Source organism: Ostrea edulis, chromosome 1, assembly GCF_947568905.1.
Source record: "Ostrea edulis chromosome 1, xbOstEdul1.1, whole genome shotgun sequence".
In the NCBI taxonomy this organism is placed as follows: domain Eukaryota; kingdom Metazoa; phylum Mollusca; class Bivalvia; order Ostreida; family Ostreidae; genus Ostrea; species Ostrea edulis.
In genome coordinates this window covers 95,565,547-95,588,353 of record NC_079164.1, presented here as the reverse complement: position 1 = coordinate 95,588,353, position 22,807 = coordinate 95,565,547, and the positions used below count along the sequence as shown (strand labels likewise).

At 34.5% G+C, this 22,807-nt stretch overlaps 2 protein-coding genes and 1 long non-coding RNA gene across 5 annotated transcripts in view; 2 read left to right on the top strand and 1 right to left on the bottom strand.

The window, feature by feature from the left end:
* LOC125672672 (N6-adenosine-methyltransferase subunit METTL3-like) overlaps positions 1-5,623 on the bottom strand; it is a 28,126-nt gene extending 22,503 nt beyond the window's left edge. Inside the window, exons 1-2 of one of the 2 annotated variants that reach the window (XM_048908883.2) lie at positions 5,431-5,623; positions 2,402-2,702 (exon numbers count right to left, since the gene is read on the bottom strand). In XM_048908883.2, coding sequence (XP_048764840.1) covers positions 2,402-2,702; positions 5,431-5,542 — 413 coding nt within the window. In that variant the 5' untranslated portion in view covers positions 5,543-5,623. Of the gene's footprint in view, positions 1-2,401; positions 2,703-5,427 lie in introns of both variants that reach the window. The other variant, XM_048908877.2, reaches the window with a different exon arrangement.
* A 210-nt stretch (positions 5,624-5,833) lies between these two features.
* The window catches only part of LOC125672686 (cleavage and polyadenylation specificity factor subunit 5-like), a 33,014-nt gene continuing 16,040 nt past the window's right edge, over positions 5,834-22,807 (top strand). The window contains exons 1-6 of one of the 2 annotated variants that reach the window (XM_048908896.2): positions 5,834-5,983; positions 10,018-10,218; positions 10,694-10,757; positions 11,587-11,676; positions 18,111-18,186; positions 18,308-18,422. In XM_048908896.2, the coding sequence (XP_048764853.1) occupies positions 5,871-5,983; positions 10,018-10,218; positions 10,694-10,757; positions 11,587-11,676; positions 18,111-18,186; positions 18,308-18,422 (659 nt within the window). In that variant the 5' untranslated portion in view covers positions 5,834-5,870. Of the gene's footprint in view, positions 5,984-10,017; positions 10,219-10,693; positions 10,758-11,586; positions 11,677-18,110; positions 18,187-18,307; positions 19,950-22,807 lie in introns of those variants that run through there. The other variant, XM_056167180.1, reaches the window with a different exon arrangement.
* LOC130055240 (uncharacterized) lies at positions 15,273-15,616 on the top strand. Its single transcript, XR_008803530.1, has 2 exons — positions 15,273-15,323; positions 15,443-15,616. It is a non-coding gene; the product is annotated as an uncharacterized LOC130055240 (long non-coding RNA).

Here is a 22,807-nt window from a genome sequence, read left to right as displayed (position 1 = left end):
TGGGAAAATTAAAACTGTCATAATGAGATTAATAATTTATTTGAGTAATATCATTAATTGCAGACCACATATATTTAGAAGAGCAGGTGAATATCAATGTTTTAATTTCAATACATGTAAATAGATGCGACTCCATTACAAATAGGTATGCCTAAAATTGTATAGATCTCACACAATACAAAATACAGAGAACTAGACAGAGTACAAGAACAAGGACACTACGTTTTACAACCTTTATTATAATAATTCCACGACACTACGTTTTACAATCTATATTATAATAATTCCACGACACTACGTTTTACAACCTTTATCATAATAATTCCACGACACTACGTTTTACAATCTATATCATAATAATTCCACGACACTACGTTTTACAATCTATATCATAATAATTCCACGACACTACGTTTTACAATCTATATCATAATAATTCCACGACGCTACGTTTTACAATCTATATTATCATAATTCCACGACACTACGTTTTACAATCTATATTATAATAATTCCACGACACTACGTTTTACAATCTATATTATAATAATTCCACGACACTACGTTTTACAATCTATATTATAATAATTCCACGACACTACGTTTTACAACCTTTATCATAATAATTCCACGACACTACGTTTTACAATCTATATTATAATAATTCCACGACACTACGTTTTACAATCTATATTATAATAATTCCACGACACTACGTTTTACAACCTTTATTATAATAATTCCACGACACTACGTTTTACAATCTATATTATAATAATTCCACGACACTACGTTTTACAACCTTTATTATAATAATTCCACGACACTACGTTTTACAATCTATATTATAATAATTCCACGACACTACGTTTTACAATCTATATTATAATAATTCCACTGAAACTTATTGTGTATGTACTCATTCAATAACCACATTAAAACACTGATACTCAGTCCTTATGACAGCAAAGTTGATAATGGTCAAAGACAAAGAATTTCAAAAAGAGGAGGTCAAACTCCAAGGTCATTAGGGCAAAAATTTTGGTACCCCAAAGAAAGGTCTTTTCATAAGGAATACACAAGTGAACTATGAAAGCACTGTCACCATTCAAAAGATGTGGCCAAGGTTAGTTTTTTCTTACAGACAAACAGACAGACCAAAAACTATGTGCCCCCGAATCTCTCCGATTATGGGAACACAAAAATTCCTAGAGATTCCTAAGTTAAGGCATTGTAAAGTCCAGAAATCTACATTCTGCACAAAGTCCCATTAATCTTGTAAAAATCGATCTACTTTTATGAAACTCAAACTCGATCTGTAACTAATTATTAGTAAATGAACAAGTAAAGTTAACAAACAGGGATCAATCTCATAAAGCACATAGAGAATACAAAATTAGAAATGGGCAATCATGGAGCCCTGGACATAGCAGATGAGGAATCAACAGCCTAGGAGGAGTAAGTATTCCCTGTTGACCGGTCACACCCGCCGTGAGCCCTATATCTTGATTGGAAAAATTAAGTAATCCAGTCAAAATCAGTATGTAAAGAATGGCCTAACAATTGGTATGAAACATGTCAGACAGCATTTGACCCAATAACAGCTTCTATTTGCAAATTAGATCATTATAACGAACATCAAATTTGAGAAATGCTGACTTTAAATGAGACTGCTGAAACCCCTGTAACATCAACTTATTTGTAAGTAGCCTGTCCCAATTTAAAAACTGATCAATATGTGGAACATGCAACAAGCGTGAATTTGTTTTAATACTGCATGCTCTCTGTTTCCACAGTCACGGATGCACAAAATGTATATCAGATGAACATCCAAACCATGAGTTGCTAGAAGCATCCCAATTTGATTTGTATTCCACTTTCCATAAGATGAAATCAGACATGAACACTGCCTGTAAGCAGAGTCGATGAAGCATAAAATGTTTGTCTGATGCAGCATAGAATGTTTGTCTGATGCAGCATAAAATGTTTGTATGATGCAGCATAAAATGTTTGTTTGATGAAGCATAAATGCTTGTCTGATGCAGCATTCAAACTACAAATTGCTTGAAGCATCAATTGAAAGATGTGTCATATGAGCAACTGAGCTTTGCATTCCACTTGCACGCAAGCTAAGTGAGATTTATCAAATGCTTTCCTTATACTTGTGTCTACGGGCAGACAGACATGGTGATTCAAGCATAAACACACAACAACACCTTTGTTGTGAGTAGAGTATTGATTAAAATGTATCCTCTCTCTCTCTCTCTCTCTCTCTCCCGAAAAAAAACCCTTGTGGTGAGTGATATAATTACTAGATCTAGAGTATATAGTAGTTTAATACTGGTAAGATACCCTACAATATATGTAATACAAATGAATACAAATTCAAATTCAATCCCACCTTATTAACTGTTGAGAAGCAAAATTCTGCAGTAGAACCTCTATAGAGGCGAGCGTGACACCTCTCTCCAAGGCCTTCGTCGTGTGGTCTGCAATGATTGCTGCATTACAGGGGATGTCCAGATTAATGTCACACAGAACCATTAACACTTTTTTCTCCACCTCCAGATCCACCTTCAGAGGTTCCTGAGGTTCCTTCTTCGATGTGTCTGGCACTGGTGGAATCGTATCGGATTTGGGCATTGGTGTTGTGCTTGCACTGGAAACTGTAGGGTCTGATAAACCATCCTTTTTTGCTTCATCTATAGAAAAAATTTTCAATGAGAACAAGAAATGTTTTGGATACATATTTGCCCCTATGTGGCAATAAACTTTTTTAGGAAAGTCTGTAATGATGATGAAACTTATGGGTTTTCTACCAGTCAGGGGTAACCACAATACTAAGTTTGGTCTCTAATTGGCAAAGTGGTCTAAAATGATATGCAGTGGGTTTTTTTTATGTCCAGAGTGAACTGATTTATGACCTTTTGAGATTCAAAATGAAAAGGAGTCTGACCTTGTGACTTGAAAATCAATAGGGGACATCTTAACTCTTTAAGGGCTAGCAGTGTATAAAGTTCGATGTCTGTCAATGATCAGTCATGAAAAAGGTTCACAAGATATTGAGATGACAATATTTTCCCCATGTCAAGAGTAGTTTGACCTTTGACCTCAAAATCAATAGAGGTGTACCCAGTTCGATGTCTGTCAAGCATTTAGGAATTCTGAGCAGACAATATCTGACCCTTGCCTTTGTGATCTCTAAAATATTGTGACATTTGCTTCAAAATGGAAACAAGAGGCCCATGGGCCACATCGCTCACCCGAGTCACAATGGCCCATATCTGAAGACTTTCCATATATATTTGCATGTAAAACCTTAGTCCCTATTATGGGCCAAACTACCCTTTGCAAACTTGAATCTACACTATGTCAGAAAGCTTTCATGTAAATGTCAACTTCTTTGGCCCAATGGTTCTTGAGAAAAAGATTTTTAAAGCTTTTTCCTATATTTGTATGTAAAACTTTGACCCCCCCCCCCCTTGTGGCCCCATCCTATCCCCGGGGGCCATGATTTGAACAAACTTGAATCTGCACTATGTCAGAAAGTTTTCATGTAAAAATCAGCTTTTCTGGCTCAGTAGTTCTTGAGAAGAAGATTTTTCCTATATATTTGTAAAACTTTGATCCCCTATTGTGGCCCCATCCAACCCCCGGAGCCCATGATTTGAACAAACTTGAATCTGAATTATGTCAGGAAGCTTTCATGTAAATATCAGCTTTTCTGGCTTAGTGGTTCTTGAGAAGAAGATTTTTAAAGTTTTTCCCTATATATTTGTATGTAAAACTTTGATCCCCCCTTGTGGCCCCATCCTACCACCGGGGGCCATGATTTGAACAAACTTGAATCTGCAATATGTCAGGAAGCTTTCAGGTAAATTTCAGCTCTTCTGGCCCAGTGGTTCTTGAGAAGATTTTTAAATGACCCCACCCTATTTTTGCAATTTTGTGATTATTTCCCCTTTGAAAGGGACATGGCCCTTCAATTGAACAAACTTGAAAGCCCTTCACCCAAGGATGCTTTTGGCCATGTTTGGTTGAAATTGGCCCAGTGGTTCTGGAGAAGAAGTCGAAAATGTGAAAAGTTTAACAGACAGACGGACAGACGACGGACAAAAAGCGATCAGAAAAGCTCACTTGAACCTTCGGTTCAGGTGAGCTAAAAAATGTTTCATACAAAGAAGTAGGGAAAATAACAAGATCAATGAATTAAAGTATAATTGGACTTCTTTTGAATTTAAATTTGGTCAAAGCTTTAACTACTTACTCGATTTAAATAAAGCAGAGGCCAATGAAATTAGGGCTATATCAATAATTAATTTGAAGTAAAAATTGTAACATGACGCCCTGTGAAGGAGATTTATGAACAATAAGGATTACCTGGTGTGATTTGTATTCATATCTTGGAATTTTAAAGCAAACAATGGGAAAAATACTTGCTTTTTAGTATTGGTAATGGGATCTTATTTTGGCCTACTACACACCCTTAAAAAAATCCCTGTAGACTGAACCTCGATTTTTGACCTTGTGACATCAAAAATCAGTATAGGTCATCTAGTACAAGAACTTTAATGTCTGTCAAGCAAAGGGTTCTTATGATATTGAGCAGACATTTATCTAACAACCGACATACCAACAGGTGCAAACCACATACTAATATACTATTTCCTAAAGTCAAGAGTTTGATTTTAAAACTATTAGCCATTGAACAAACTGCAAAGTAATCTCAGCGAGATTTGTCGAGGATATTTCCCAATCTCAGAACAGTATCACACAAAGTGATTCAGGAAATTTTGCCTGAACGTCAGCTGCTTGTTGCGATTAAAATGGGTTAAACTTAATTTCTTGTCCCCTTCAACTTTTCGCCTTAGACATCCTATCACAATGAAACATGCATTTCTTGCCTTTACATAGTGTAAATTCAACAGTATATAAAATTGCACGTTTCATTGTGATAGGGAGTTAATAGGATGTCTAAGGCGAAAAGTTGAAGGGGACAAGAAATTCAGTTTCACCCATTTTAATCACAACAAGCAGCTGACGTTCAGGCAAAATTTCCTGAATCACTTTCATGTGCGACACTGGTCCGAGATTCGGAAGATGCGTCAGTCCAAATATCCAGCCTCAACGAATCTCGCTGAGATTACTTTGCAGTTTGTTCCATGGACTGTAATACTTTTAAAATCAAACCCTTTACTTTAGGATCAATAGTTCCTTTTGATAAAATAGTTAATCCCTCAATAGACACAGGAGTCCACAATTGTATCAATGATAAAGTGAAAAAAGTGAGAAACAGGCATGAATCCTACCAGTGAGCTTCACGAGAGTAGTCTAGCTCATTGGCAAGATTCAAGATTCCCACTGTATTGACGAAATCACCGTCTACTACCAAGTCTTACTGAACTTAAGATCTGACACAAGAATTACCACCTGTGTCCGAGGGTTGTGACGATTTGGGGACTTTTTTTGATATTTCTGCTTCCAAGCCTTCTCTCTCTTTTTTCCTTTGCAGCATACGTGCTCGCATACCACTAAGAGACATTTTCAATATTTTTTATTGCACCTCAGTCTTGTTAATATTTTCACTTCATTCCAAACGTTCCTTTGACTAGACGCGGACATCATAAGCTAAAATTAAAACCAAATCTCACTCCGGATTTATAAAAACTAATAATATTCGATATAGAACTTCTGATGAGAAATTTAAAAAACCTGTCATCCTTTATATTTATGATTTATGAATAAAGTATACATGTTTGTAAAATAGAAATGTGCCCTTTAAAATTTATGCGGAATAACTTTCACACTTACGACTTTACATTTAGACAATTATTACAAACATCTTTCAGACACTGATCATAAGCGAGACAATGACCACACACAGCAGCAGAACTGGTTGGCCTAAAGGAGCAAATCCAATGTCGTATGCAGCAAAATATGGCATAACTAACCCTTCTCCTACATTAGATCGTCCGATTAACCTGTAGGTAACATAGAATACGATTACATGAATGTAGTAGCAGCACTGCCACTACCACTATGCTGTGCCGGTACATGTGTATGTGCAGGAAATGAGATTTGTTTTGGGGAAAAGTGAGGTGCTTATCACATAATCATTAAATCATCATTGATCTGTTAAAACTAGAATGGAATCCAGGAGTAAATGTGTAACTTTTTTAAGCAGATAGAGGGCATATAGAAAACTAATGAAAAATTAGACCATACCTATGAAACTTGAAAGTTTTGGTCCAAATGACGTCAATTCAAATACAAGCATGTGGACATGTATTTCTCCATATTGAATCTCGTGTACTTAAGTTTGCATCTTTCTGAAAAATTGCATAAAATCTGTAGTTCAGCATGTAAATCTTATTTTCTGAATCATATATGATCATTCTTGATTAACGCGATTGTACTGAGTCTCTCTCTATGTCAATTTGCTAAACACCAATGCTGAATACGACGTTACAATGCACTGTTTACATCAATTTCATTATGTTTCCCGCGTTCAATGAATAGGTGGATCAAATGTCTAAAGTTGCTTCACCCTCAAACACGGTCACGCTGTAAAACATTAATTTATGATTAATCCCAAGTTTTAACCATTTTAACATACTTGCCAACCTCCAGCATGTAAAAATCTTGTCATAACCCTCTTTGGAGGGTTAAAAATCTGGTCATAACACGTAACTACATTCATAACATATTTACCATGATTATAATATATTTCATACAATATGCACTTGTATTAGAATTATTTTATTGAAAAGAAGCCTTGTAAGGCCAAAATAAATTTATAGTTTGTTTGGAATTGCCGTCCACCTCATTAGAATTATCCTCACTGGAAAAATTTTATTGACAAAATTATTTAATTTTGGTTCCATCAGTAGAAAAGAGTTTTGAATTTTATTCGATAGATGAATTACTCATCTGTTAAACATTGGGTTCAACTTCCACATTAATTTAATCAGTTGGGCTCGAAATTAACGTATGCCCGTCAGTCTGTGACTGGTTAAAAGTATGGCGGACTGACTGACATTTGTTTTAGTCAGTCCAATGGGACTGGTTAATTTTCTCAAGGATCATTTTGGAATATATACCTATGAAATTGTATACACACATTTGAAATACTTCGATCTGTAGATATCAGACGAATCTGATTCGTAAATATAAATCCCACATTTAAGTGTTACAATATTGTCTGAGGCATATTGAGTTTAATTTCATTTTAATAACATTAACGACATATGTTTAATTTTTTCTGGAAAACTCTGTTGGACTGGTAAAATTTTCTGTGGACAGGTTGAAATTATACCCCATCAGTCCGACTGGACTGGTGACATAAAAAGTTAGCTTCAAGCCCTGATCAGTCGGATCAGTAAAATGCGTTTTTCTTGCAATCTGTAGTAAAGCATTTAGAAAATGGTCGTTGACAAGCAGTAGCTGCCAAAATGTCTGTGCGAAATATAAGCGTCCCACTAATGAGCCATACATCCCTTTGTCTGTTTCTATATACTTATATAAGGTGAAAATCAGCAGTATGATTTACAGTTTTAGTCTTCACAATACTTTAAAAGAGATCGCGAGCAAATTGAAAAAACTCCGATATGTCAGATATGCCATCTGATATATCAGAGTTTTTTCAATTGGCTTGCGATCTCTTAAAGTATTGTGAAGACTAAAACTGTAAATCATACTGGCAATATATCAGCCAAAGTTACATGGATCTGAAGTTTGAATTGCACAATAATAATAATAATATCCTTTATTTATACAGGATTGCACAATTAGTTGTATAAACTAGTTTACATTGTGGTCCTGTCTATAACATATATACATATCGAGAACATAATATATCACAAAGCATGGAAATATCACAATTTATATACATACAGATAAGAACTAAATGAAAAGAGACAATAAACACACGAGTATCATTGAGTGTCAAAATAATGTTTTAGATAGGCTGATTTAAAAGACGTGGTAGTTGTACATTTTCTTATAAAATCTGGTAACGAGTTCCATAAAATTGCTGCTGAAATGATAAAAGATCTTTTAAGATATTCTGTTTTGGCTCTTGTAACAGAGATAAAATTTGTAGAGCTCTGTCTTGTATTTTTTGTATTTCAATGCACATTTAGTTTGAATATTATGCTGATACAGCAAAGTGCATAAGGAAAGACTTATGTATTTATTGTGCATAAGAAATTTTGTGGGGTTCTCCAAGTCTGTACTGATTGTCTTGTCAATGGGCTAGAGATTTTCAAAGAGAAATTCTCTAAAATAGACTGATGAAATTTATTTGTTTTGGGGATTTTTAAGTCATTTTTTCACCTTTTCGGCTTGATTCTTTCCAAATTAAACAGAAAAAATATCTGAAAAATAAATCTGTTGTTATATGTTGTGATATTTATTATCAATTTTAAATTCAACTTCAATGGGAAAAAAATAAATTCCCTCCTGGGTCTGAAACCCCCCCCCCCCCCCCCCCCCCCCCAGGGGCGGCAATTCCAAACAAACATTTTTTAAGGATGGCCTAACTTAACAATGAGAAAATAGGAATACTTCCTGATTCAAATTTATTGATTAGATTTACATGATAAAAGGGCATTGGAGGTTTCATTGTTTAGTATTGATCAAACATTAGTGTGTTTTTTTCTTTTCAAACACTGAAAATCCTTTCAGAATATGCATTGTTGTTTGGAAGGACAAGGGAAGTTTGAGCTAATTTTGAAAGTATTTCAAATCAGGGACTTATAAACGTCACTGTTCAAATCATGATTTGAAGGAGAACTTTTATCTCCAAACCTTATAAACAAGCGCAATATAGTATCCGTATTAAAAAACTGGGAATTGTGACAGAAATGAAAGTAGAATGTAAATTTATATGAGAAAAAGATTTCCTTTGTGAAAGTACATGAGGGTATGAACTGCAATACTTCACGCCGGTATACTTTTCTTGAAGCGCTAACATACTTCCATGTTCAAGTATGCCAGCAAGAATTGTACCAGGTCCCCTTATTTATTTTCCAAAATGAAATTTATTTCTTAATTGCAGGGTTGGCAAAAAAAGTGGTCAATATGAGTACAATCTAATTAAAATTAGATCTTTGATCTGCTCATGCAATCGCTACACGCTTTGTGTAGCGATTTGCATGAGTGGATCAAAGATCTAATTTTAATTAGATTGATATGAGTATTGACCGGGCCGGTGTTCGATACTGGTTAAAACCGGTCAACACTGGTTAATACTAATCGATTGAAAATTATTTGGTCATTATAGTCTGTGTTATTTATTTTAAATGTTTAAGTAACCAATATACTTATAAGTCATAATATTAAATAATTAATGTACAAATGGCTCTGTTGAATTGGGGAAGATGTGAAAGTTTCTGTTCAAATTTCTTAGTTTAACAAGAAACAACTATATTAATAAGTATTGTTTCATCAATCTTCATTTTAACTGTTGAATAAACATTTGAGGGGGTGGGTTGGTGATGTTTTCATAACAATAACAGGCACACTGGTCATCTCAAGTCCCAGCCTATGCTTATTAACACCTGTCAACTCTTCTTCCTGTGCTCAGGTAATATCCAGCTACCTTTTATTCTTAATCTGCCCAGGTACATGTATTAAGAGGTCTGTCTCCAATCGTCAAGCTATGCCATGGAACTAGGTCAGTTTCAGCAAACCAAATATATTAAACTTATGAAATTACATTTTATTATATAATGAAAAATATTAATCAACAATTGATCCATATAATGAAAAGACTTAATTTATCTTTGCAAGAAATGTACAAAAATAGGAAAATGGACAGTTTAAATCACAATTGACCACTTGGGGAGTATTGACCGGGACGGTTAAAACCACTGGTTAAAACTGGGGGCGGTTTTAACCACCAAACCTTGCTTAATTGACCACTTCAGAGGCTTAATTACATGTTGATATCTTTTCCTTTTGATTATTGTGATATACAATATAAGAAAATCAGTTTGGATTTTTATGCCTCTTTAGGTATCCTCTGACAAACTACACATTTGGAACCAAAGAACCTTTGTATGAGAAGGACAGTTCAGTGCCTGCCCGATTCCAGCGAATGAGAGATGAGTTTGAGAAGATTGGAATGAGAAGATCTGTGGAGGGAGTGCTAATTGTACATGAACATGGTTTACCACATGTCCTCCTGCTTCAACTGGGAACAACATTTTTCAAACTGTAAAGATTTATCATTTTCATGTTTAGTACCATTTCTGTCTCTCCCAGAACTTGCTTTGCTTAGAGATGTGGTTCCATATATTTAGTTTGTTGTAAAATGGATGGAATTACTGTAGATTATATTGTAATTTTGAGAACTGAATTTTTGCATATATTTTCAAAGTTTCCCAGCAGATACATGTATATCCTTGTATATATGGAAGTTGATTGTCCCATACTTTTCTCAAACACATCATGCAAGACAGTAGAGAACATGTTTTTAAACCTAGGAGTAGCATACATTTCTTAGTTTCCTTTAAGAACACATGTACAATGTACTATCACTAAAAACTTATGTACTTGAATATAGTCAGGTTTTCTTTATACATGTGTGATTTTTTTCTCAACACTTTTATTACAACAACAACCAAAAAAAGGCTGAAAATATGTGCAGTTGGTATGATATAGTATATACAGTTACACTTGTAATTTGTAGACCCGGGGGAGAATTAAATTCTAGAGAAGACCAAGTGGAAGGATTAAAGAGATTACTAACAGAGGTAAGATCAAGTGGAAGGATTAAAGAGATTACTAACAGAGGTAAGATCAAGTGGAAGGATTAAAGAGATTACTAGGTAAGATTAAGTACAAGGATTAAAGAGATTACTAGGTAAGATTAAGTACAAGGATTAGGAGATTACTGACAGAGGTAAGATCAAGTGGAAGGATTAAAGAGATTACTAACAGAGGTAAGATCAAGTGGCAGGATTAAAGAGATTACCATCAGAGGTAAGATTAAGTATAAGGATTAAAGAGATTACTGACAGAAGTAAGATTAAGTACAAGGATTTAAGAGATTACTGACAGAGGTAAGATTAAGTACAAGGATTAAAGAGATTACTGACAGAGGTAAGATTAAGTACAAGGATTAAAGAGATTACTGACAGAGGTAAGATTAAGTACAAGGATTAAAGAGATTACTAACAGAGGTAAGATCAAGTGGAAGGATTAAAGAGATTACTAACAGAGGTAAGATTAAGTACAAGGATTAAAGAGATTACTAACAGAGGTAAGATCAAGTGGAAGGATTAAAGAGATTACTGACAGAGGTAAGATCAAGTGGAAGGATTAAAGAGATTACTAACAGAGGTAAGATTAAGTACAAGGATTAAAGAGATTACTAACAGAGGTAAGATTACTGTAAGTAGTCTAAATACACTGTATGTTAAACTAAAACTGTAATATAGATATGACCTAGCACAACATGTACATAGAGTGGACATAAAGACTGAATACTGTGTAAAAATAGATTTAGAGAAGAAACTGAAACTGACCAGGAGCAAATTTAAAACTGTACAGTAATATTGTACTCTTTGTGAATGATTTCAGACATTGGGAAGACAAGATGGTGGAACAATGGAGTGGGTGGTGGAAGACACGATTGGAAACTGGTGGAGACCAAATTTTGAACCCCCACAGGTAAGGCCTAAATTTGACATGTTCAACTCATACCTAGACATTATAGATGCGTGGCTGTGCTCAAAAGCTGAGGCACTTACTTAAGGACATATGCAATATTTCTCAATGATGTATAATTTTTCGTGGCGTTTCATGTACAATTCACTTTCATTCTATCTCAATTCTACAAAACATCTTGTAGTATGTTATCATGTCTGTTTTAGAGTTAGAATGTTTTGATTGTGTCTGATTATTGCAAATAAAAATGTAAAGATGGTTCTTAATGTATTACAGTAAGTTGTATAAACGAACTTTACTGTAGCAAAGGAGAGAAAAATCTTTTGGAACAATTAGAGATTGATCCCTTAACCCTTGCTTTACTAGTTAGATGATCTAACCACTGAGCTACCCAGGCCGATATACAAAGTATGGTAACATTACTATAATATAGAATTTACCCAGTGCGATGTACAAAGTATAGTAATATTACTACAATTTAGAATTTACCCAGGCCGATGTACAAAGTATGGTAACATTACTATAATATAGAATTTAAATCTATTTCGAAAATCATACAACAACTCTTCATTTCAAGGAGATGAAAAAATAATTTTAGAGAAAATATCAGAAACTCCATGTTTGTCCTTAAAATGAAAGATTTGATAGACTCCTGTGGAATGTTGCAGTAGCATGAAGTCTGGAACAACAGTAAAGGACCTCATCACTTTAGCAAGAGCTTGTGATCCCTTTTTACCACCCCTCTTTTCAAAGAGAAAATGATTTAACTATCATACTTTTTGATAAATATCAAACACTGATGTACTGTAACTCCAGTATGTTCACAGTCCTTTTCCCCAGGGATATTGGAAGATAAAGGTAAAAAAACAACTAAGTTTTAAATGGTTACCCTCAGCCTGAAAACTATAGAATTATTACCTGAATTGATACGGCTTTCCTTTAATATTCACGATATTTAAATCACACAACAATGTGCTATTTATACAACTTGAACTTGTTAAAAAATCCCCTGATGTGCGTGGGGCTATTTATAGACGCCTACCAGTACCATAGGTGTACTGTACTCTCTAGGTCTATTTACTTGTTAAATGTTTTCTTTTATATGCTGCTTTCAAGGGAAAATTAATAACTTTGATACATATAAACTTTATAATCATACAGCTTTAAGCGGATAAAATAGACTGAATGCCTGAGAGAGAGAGAGAGAGAGAGAATGTTGAAATGTGTATTCTTTGTCAATTAAAATCCAAATAACACAGGGGCGTAGCAACAGGAAGAGGGTGCCCCCTCCCCTGTCTCCCCTATTTGGTATGTATACATGTAGTCGACAATATCGTGTATTTCGAGCATTAGCATGGCACGGATTACCACGTGGCTGATTTGGTATTCAGCAGGTCAAGATGAGGTCAAGACAGATAAATGAGGTAGAAAGAAAATGTGTAGTTTTTGCAAATTTTATGAATTTCATCACAGACACAAAATTGTCCGGTCTTGCCTTTTAGATATAATTTTCTTTATTACAAAAAAAAATTATAATAGAAAGGAGAAGTCTGGACAACCTTGTGTTCAATATAAACAGAGGCTTTAAAAACCGGTCATTCGATGAATATCAATAGAGATTTAACAAAAACAGACAACCCCAACTTCAAAAGACAGCGTACCTCTTAATGTTAATGAACTTTTCAGTAAAATAAAATACCAAACGTGTAAGTTAAGGTATTGATAAACATCTTGGGGCATTGTAAATGGCAATATTCAAACTTTGATGTTTTACTAAATTATTGGGGGCCATATTTTATAGCTAAAGTGGGGATGTCCTTTCAGGACTCCTGCACCCCTGGGGCCTTAGGGGTAGGGCAGAAACTGTCAAAAAGTGACTATCGTATATACTCGCCTATAGGTCAGTTCGCCTGTAAGTCGGTTGTATATTTTGGAGGGATTTGCCATTGACCTGCTTATAAGTCGATATAACTTTTTTTCAAGAATTGGTTGACAATTTCAAATCAATGCTCTAACGTTTTCAACTCTGTTTCAAATAATATTTTTTGTGAAATGCGCTGATATTTTATCATTTTCTCAACAAATCAATTTCAATAATATAAAATCATTAAAATATGTAAATACTTGTACTTTATGTATATAATCATAGAATACATGAATAATATAATATGTCCAGTCAATGTTGATCACGGTAATCGTTGGAGTACGAAGTTGTTAGAAAAATACCATATATTACGCTGTCCAGAGAAATGCTAATCTTTATAGGACTCGCCTATAAGTCGGATGTAGAGTTTTGGGCCAATTTTTAACTCCCAAAAATCCGACTTATAGGCAAGTGTATATGGTAACTTGCCATCTATCTTCGTCCTGCGACGTGCTTCGTTTGTTAACAATTTCACATTTTTAGCTTCTTGAAAACTACAAGGCCAACCATTACCATTTTTTGTTTTTAGTTTGAAGCATCTCTAGGATAAGAGAAATATAGATTGTGAATCTATGACAATCGCTCGGAGGGCTCCCCTGGGGCCCCATGGGTGGGGCAAAATATGCAAAAAAAGTCGTATTGGTCCCATCCTCATAAGTATGACCTTGATGTCTATTTATAGCAATCTGAATAATGTGTAGCAGTCAGCCGGGTTCAATCGACGGTGACCAGATACAGTCCCTGAAATGTTCTACTTTACCATTTTTCCGTTCGTTCACCATGCACTCTCCGTTCACAGTTTTGCGTTCAGCATGCGCTCACTGTTCGTTCACAAAGCGTTCAGCGTGCATTCATCGTTCACAAAGCGTTCAGCGTGCACTCACCGTTCGTTCATCGTTCAGTCTTTTCATAACCATTCGGAACACCAAAGTGAAAGGACCAATCTTGATAGCAAGGCGAAAAGGAAAATTGAACATGTGCGTAAGAGTGAAAGGAGACTTTTTTACTATATCAGAAATTTAATTTTAGAGTACAAAATGTTAGGAGTATCCACTGTGAATGACGAAAGGTTCATTTGAGCTTTTTGTTAAAAACAATTCTAAATGAGAGTCGAATATAAGAAGCTTGTCGTTATGAATTTAACCCAGGTACAAAAAATAAGGCAGTTTCAGGTAATGAAAACCTCTTCCCCTGTGTTCATGATTTAGCATTTACAAGTTCGGGCAAAAGCACAAATTATTATAATCATTTTGCATTGCTTGACAAGAGTTTTAAACAAGTCAACCCCCCCCCCCCCCCCCCCCCCCCACTTTCTAAAATAAAAACAAACAAACGATGCTACATAATGTACATTGTACCGTATGTACGTGTCAGAATGTCAAACTAAAATAGCTATTCTTACGCCTATATTTATGAAAGACATTGTCAATAAACTGATATTTACTACTCTTGCCAAATTTTAAAGTTTTGTAACATTTGTCCTTAATGCAAAGATGTAATTGTTTATCTTGTATGTTTCTTCATTAGCCTTTAAACATTCTACAGGTAGTTCAGTACAATAAACAGTTTTATCTAAATCAAATATATACAAATGTTGCACGATTTAACTGCAATATATGCCAGTCACATCAATGATAAAAATAGTAAGTTTTGTATTTTCATGTGCATAAATTCTAGGATTATTTCCTTGGGTCAATGTAGCTGCGACAAATGAATCACACATAATGTAAGTAGGAATATTTAATACTGTTAGGAGTGTTGAGGTGTTGACACAGAATATACAGTCTGTATTGTTTGTTTACTGCATCTATCTTGACTCCTTTCAGGGGTGTTTGTTAATTACAGGTATCCCAAATGATCAAGCTTGTAAAGTTTGAAGCCATACATGAACACCTGTAAATCCTGGATGTCACTACACATGTAGACAATGGTGTTTTCCTTTTCACATGCATTGTTTATATATTATACCCATGCAATAAATGTATCTGTACATGTAATGGTACATGTATATACAATGTACATACGAAATTTGCTTTTGTTTGTGTATGACTGTTGCGTTTATTAATGTACAATTTGCGATGATTTCATGAAATATATACATGTTTACTCGGTACTTGTACAAAAATATATTACATTGAAATTATCCAGAACTGTAAAATATGCTGTATCACGATTCCGGTTTATTTCATTTTTTATTAATTGATGAAATATACATGTACATGTATTTTATTACTTGATTATGAAATAAGTAAAATCCCAGGGAAAAACATTCCGAGTAAATGGATCATTTTGAGTTCAGCGTGCACTCAGCGTTCGTTCACCGTTCACTTTGCGCTCTGCGTTTGCTCACCGTTCACCAAATTGCGTTCACCGTTCGCTCTGCGTTCGTTCACCGTGCATTCACCGTTCAAGTGGGAAAGAAGAACGTTTCAGGGACTGTACATAGCTCAGTTGGTAGAGTACCTTACTAGAGATTCAGGGGACCTGGGTTTGAATCCTGGTCTGGTCCATTGCATTTTCTCCCTTCCTGTTACATTTGGTACCGTAGACCAGTCCATAGAACTGACAAGTGAAAATGCCTGCCAGGGGATAAAGATCCTGGGTTTATGTCTGCAAGTGTGAAGACAATTTAAGGAGGAAGGAATGTATCGGTCAGAGCACCTGGTTAGAGATTCAGGGGGCAGGGTTCAAATCCTGGCCTGGTCCATCGCATTTTCTCTCTTCCTGTTACAAATGTTTACATTGCTACTGTTTTACAATTTGTTGAGAATTAAATAAGTTTAATTTATGAACCAACATTGGTAATAAACATCATGTCATGCCTCAAGTTAGATACATCACTCATAAATTTAACCTCAAATGATGAGCTGGAAATAATTAGCAATGTTGTTACTCTCAGTCCTTAATGAAGATGACATGAATTATTGGTTAAAGAATCAATTAAATCAACGAAGGTGTCTTAGGCAAACAAACTGCCTTTCAGACTAACCATCCCTCTCCTTGTATCAGTTACCTGTCTAACCATCCCTCTCCTTGTATCAGCTCACCAATGTTCAGGCAATGCACCTCAGGATTTCTTTGCAGGCGATTATCAGAACCATTCAAGATGATTAATTGTGTTAAATTAGATTTTGCTTGACTCCGAGGATGGCATTTGCGGATTTACGTTTTTGACTTACTATTGTTGCAAATTATTTTGGATACAGATGATTATGTGATGGAGAACCCCGCTGTGGTTGTTTATGTGTGGCAGTACACTGATTCCACAAAAACACACATATAATATGTTACTGACGATACCCGCATGTGTCTAATTATGACATCACAAATGCGTCATTACAGTATGAATTTCTCAATATGATTAAAAAGTGCAATTTATCAACATTTGTCAGACATTTTCCCTGCAGTTCCATGAAAATATCATATTAAAAGCTTTCAAATTGTTTTTTTAAATCAAGTATTTGTTATCTATTGTTCAAATTTGGTTTTGTTGTTTTGATGCAACCACACCTATTTCTCAGAGGAACCATATCACATTTCAAGAAAAATGTTTATAAAATGCAAAAGTCAATATCTTAATGACATCACCCTCTTTATACACATTAAATGTGACAACTTAATTAAAGATATGACAATTTCAAAATGAAATGAAGAGCAAAAATATTTTAGACAAAGAACAAGGTACGATTGTATACATAAAAAAGCCCAAAAATTTTCTCTCAATAAAATGTGTCTAAAATTAACCTTAATCAGAATTTTAAGAAAGTAAAATATATGCCAGGTATACTATGTCAACAAAATCAGAATGATATTCCTAATTGTATAGCATTATGACATCATGAATAAGACATTTCCCGCCTTTTTCTCAAAATAAGCCTGAAAACTGTCAAATGTGATGCAGATTATTGCTCAGGAAAAGATGTGCGCATTTGTCGAGCAAAATGAAAATGATATATATTGTGTATTATTCTAATATGAAAAACATGCTTGAATATGAATTTGCTTGACGCATGCGCTGTATGTTTCCTGAAAGGAAAACCACCTGAATTTGTGGATATTTTAATTGAAAATGGCGTTTATGCAATTTTATGCCAACTTCAAAGCTCTCGTCATATCACAAATCATTTTGCTGATCAAACTGAGTGGATTTCGGGTTTGCTAATCTATTCCTTATTTGAATGCCAGGGTTTGAGCTCCAAGTGAAATCATTGAAAGGGAATACTTAGTACTATATAATTATGCTTAATGTGTTTAGTTTCACACACATATAAAATTAGAGGTAGGCAGTGTCTTTGTCAAATTCTAAAGCTTTGTGAGCTAAAATTTCACTTTGATGCAGAAATTTTCTCTGGATGAATTAGTTGAAATTATTGTCCTTGAGTCAGTGTTTAGTCAATTACAGTTCAAACTTTCTGTTCCTGTTTATGATTCAATTCTCGATGGAAACAAGTGCGATACCCAAGGTGCGAAGTTTGATCCTTGGACCTTTTATTAATATTTTACTTTTTTTCAGTATCCATACATCCCAGCACATATAACAAAACCAAAAGAACACAAAAGACTTTTCCTTGTGCAACTCCCAGAAAAAGGTAACCTACGGAAAAAAGAATTATTTCAGTCGCAAGGATATCTTCCTTAGTGTTCTTTTCATAGACACAATGAAATTGGGGAGGAATTTACATTTAAAGCAAATCATTTTCAACATTTCAGCATTGTTTGCAGTCCCTAGGAATTATAAACTGGTAGCCGCCCCATTGTTTGAGCTGTATGACAACAGCGCTGGATACGGGCCAATCATTTCAAGTTTACCTCAAGCACTCAGTCGGTATGAGCTTCTATTTTCATCACTAGTTTGGAGAATTGATTACAGTAGACCCTTGTCTATTCAGATGCTTTGGTTCGCAGTTGAAATAGTTCAGATAAGTCAAAGATGAATATTCGCTGAAATTTTTAGAGGCCAATGGGCCCCCAAGTCTACAATTTGAAGCACCCACATTGAATACATTAAGCCCGCTTCCAAATCGACATTTTTAAAAAATTTCATAAACATACCTTACATCAATGAAAAAAATACCTTAATGAACTTGACGTTTTGAAATAGATATCCCCTTGATATCACCAATTTACACTTTGACCAAACCAGAGTACAAAAATTATTTTCATAACATTCTGGACCTTGGGTGCTTCTTATGCATTTGTTTTCTTAGTTCTGTTACTGATTATTTTGTTTTAGTGGCTTGTGTACATTCTCAGACATTATGTTAACAGGCAGTATAAAAATAAATCAAACACCCGGCCCATCGGGCCTAAATGCCACATTCAACACAAATCTTCAAGGGGCAGGAATACGATTTGAACTGAAAAATGTTCATATTTTTTTCCATTTTTAATGTTTATTATGCTTAATTAAGGTATTTCTATCAGCGAAAATTCGAATGTCAGTTGTCAAGTTGCAAGAGAGAGATACAGCACTCACAATTCTTTGTTATGTAAACAAGGCTCATGTCATGTTTTTGTTTACATAGGTTAAATATACTTGTAAAATTTTCATTTAGAGCAAATGATTTCAATTTACAAGTTAATTTTGAACACAGTTAAACAGTTTCTAGTATATGTCACATCTCAATTTGTTTGTAAACAACAACTTGGCACGAGCCTTGTTTACATAACAAAAAATGCTGTATCTCACTTGTAACTCAACTATTGATATTCAAATTTTTGCTGACCATTAGAAATGCATTCGTTAAGCATTGTAAACATTAAAAATGGGAAAATATAATTTGAAAATTTTCCAATTCAAATCGTATCCATGCCCCTTTAAAGGAGCTGCAATAATGTAGCCCTATCTGATCTGGAATTGTGCAAAATAATTTTATGAATAACCGATAATAAGCTCCGTTTATAAGTCCCAAATGTTGTTTACACCAAAAGGAGTACCAACTTTGTGCTTGGGCATGTCTAATAAAGGTGTTTTTCATTAAACATGTACAGCATGCAAATATCTTCGTCTGCTCTGCCATGCTTGTTATCGCGAGATCTCGTAGGTGGATATACTGAAAAACCTGAACATTGACAATTTACGGGAAAATGTAGTTACTTGAGCCACTCCGACAAAGAAAGGAAAATCCTATGGTTGCAGAAAGAATTTACACTCTGCTGTTCGTTTTTTTAACTTGATATTAAATCTAAACCTTTTTAATACAGACGAAATAGCTTTCTCCTCCGTACTTGTCCATTGATGTAACTACTACCTTATGTGGCATATACAAATAACTTGACAATTGGAAGTTGAAACTTCAGTACATCAAACATGGCGCACAAATATGAATCGAGAAATTGGAATATATCGAAATGGTTGAAAACGATAGAATAGAGCCTCACAAATCGTAAGTTGCAGGTTGTAAATTTATATATTGACTAAAAAACATAAGATATAATTTTATTTACGAAAAGAAATTCAGCAAATGTTTAGAATGATCGAAAATGTGAATCACTCCTGCATTTGCACCATTATGGAGATCCTAAGGAGTTGTAGCGCTCTCCCCAAAAAACATCGGAGAGGGCTACATTATTGCAGCAACTTTAAAGGGGCATGGGCACGATTTGAGCTGAAAATTTTCAAATTCTGTTTTTCCATTTTTATTGAAAAAGATGCGTAACTAAGGTACAGTATTTCCAATGGTCAGCAAAAATTTAAATATCTGTTGAGTAACAAGTGACGTATAGCACTCACAATTCTTTGTTATGTAAACAAGGCTCGTGTCATGTTTTTGTTTAGATACAGATTGCTTAATAGAAAAATAGCGTGTTTAAAACAAAATGAGATGTGCCAAACACTAGAAACTATTTGATTGTGTTCAGAATTGACTTGTAATTGGAAACTTTTACTAGTATAATTATTTATTATATGTAGACAGAAACATGACACAAGCTTTGTTCACATAGCAAAGAATTGTGAGCTGTGTATCTCCCATGTACATATACCTCGATAACTGATGTTCAAATTTTTTGCTGACCATTAGAAATACCTTAGTCAAGCATTCCAAACATTAAAAGTGGAAAAATAAAATTTGAAAATTTTAGCACAAATTGTGTCCATGTCCCTTTAGATAGAGTACATAAATAACAGAAGAAAGGAACACAGCATTAAGAAAGCAACAAGAAATGTGCAGGAAACCACATTGTAAAGAAATTTAATAGTTCAGAAGTGTTGTGGAATACCTATCTTAAAAGTACTATAGAAAACTTTATTTAAGTGTGGCATAAATTCCATGAAAATCCAGATTATCTCTCCTGTTGGGGATTCTAGATTTATAAGACACAAATGGATTTCCCAAAACATAAGTCATTTCCATGTGCAGGAGGTCTTGAATAAACAGTTAGGACACATAAAATTAAAGATAACATGTATTTAGTTTTTACATGTGGACAGGGCTGATTTTGATGCTTTCCGTACACCGCTCTTTTTAATGACTGCACTTCCCCAATCCAATTCATAAGCAATCATGTATGGTACAGCTTTGACTTTATCCAAGCAAGCTGTCAGTAGTATATCTCGCTTTAATTTTAACGCTCATTCATGCTAAATTTTGAATTAACTGCACATACACCAATCGTCCCACACAAGATCACATTAGAGCATGTGTTAATTGGATTCAAATTACTGACTGAATGTGGTTTTATGATCTTATCAAATTACACATTCAAGGTAATAAATTACTGATACATAAAATACTGAGTATTTGCTGATAACATTGACATGGAAAATTGTTTTCCCTTGGCAACACAGTAGCATAATTCAACACATGTTAGAAAAGTGGGAGTTTCGTGAGCACATTTCGATAACAACTTATGATTAAAGTCACAGGGAATCATTGATAACAAGGTGATTGTCCTTTAAGAACAGACAACTAGTTCAGTGTTTTTACTACTACTTTAGAATACCGAGCTCTGAAAGCAGACCAGAATTGACAGACCAATTAAATTTTAATGTCCAGATAAATGAACCAAAATATACCGGATAAATGAGATGAAATAAGATATAAAAAATCCATTCCCAAGAAAATTTGTCCGGAAGGTGAAGCATTTGGATACCTGGCAGATATCTGGATGTCTGAAGGTTAACTGTAGTGACAACATCTGGATAGCTGGCACTGGCAGATATCTGGATGTCTGAAGGTTAACTGTAGTGACAACATCTGGATAGCTGACACTGGCAGATATCTGGATATCTGAAGGTTAACTGTAGTTACAACCACTGCATTTGATCTTTAAATTTTGGCTAATTCTGTTTAGCTCAAGTTCAAATATCATTTGGTGAAATTTATTGTGAGAGACCAATTATAAAGCTTATGTTGTTTCTCAGTCATGATAAAAAGATGAGGTGTACATGTACTTAACCATTCCTATCATTTGCTATGCTTTACATTATTTAGAAAATAGCAAGTGCTAGTTGTTTTGAATACAGCTTTTAAAAAGTTTTTTTTTTATCAAATAACATTTAGTCCTTGTAAATACACAATATTTTTAAGGTTAATGAGATTTCTATAATTTTAAAATTGTTGCAATGCTCTAGTCTAGTTTTTGATAACTCTCCCAGGGCGTGCTAGGTAAGAGTTATGCCTCTTTGTTTTGATGGCACTGATCAGCACAGTATCTTCAGTGGTAGTTTCTTCATTAACACGTTGTGTACTGTGTTAGTATTACATGTAAGTAATATTCTTACTAACTTACTTTTCCTCATCTTGCCAGCTGTGGCACACAAGACTGAACCTGATAAGCACTATATGAACCAAAGTTGTGGTATGCAAATACATGTAAATAAGTTTCCTATGTGAACCTTGTATGGATAAAATCATGATTATCTTCTAACATAGGCTTGTGATGTTTGTCATATGGTTGTGTAATCATAAGATCATCATATGCTGGGTTCCATAATGACCCATCTTTACCTTTGACCTTAAGAACATTGTAAATGATCTGGGTTTCTTCAAATTTGTATCTGATTTTTAGATCACCTGAGTCACTCAGATTATTACGATCTGCTTGTCTGTTAGCAGGTAGTGTTCATCTATCAACACTTGAACATTTTTAGATACAGCTGGGCCAATTTTTTCCCTCCAAATTTGGTATATAGCATACATAGGATAAGAAAAACAGAAATTGTAAAATTTGTGATCCCTGGAGACTTTGGGGCAGAGCCAAAAGCTC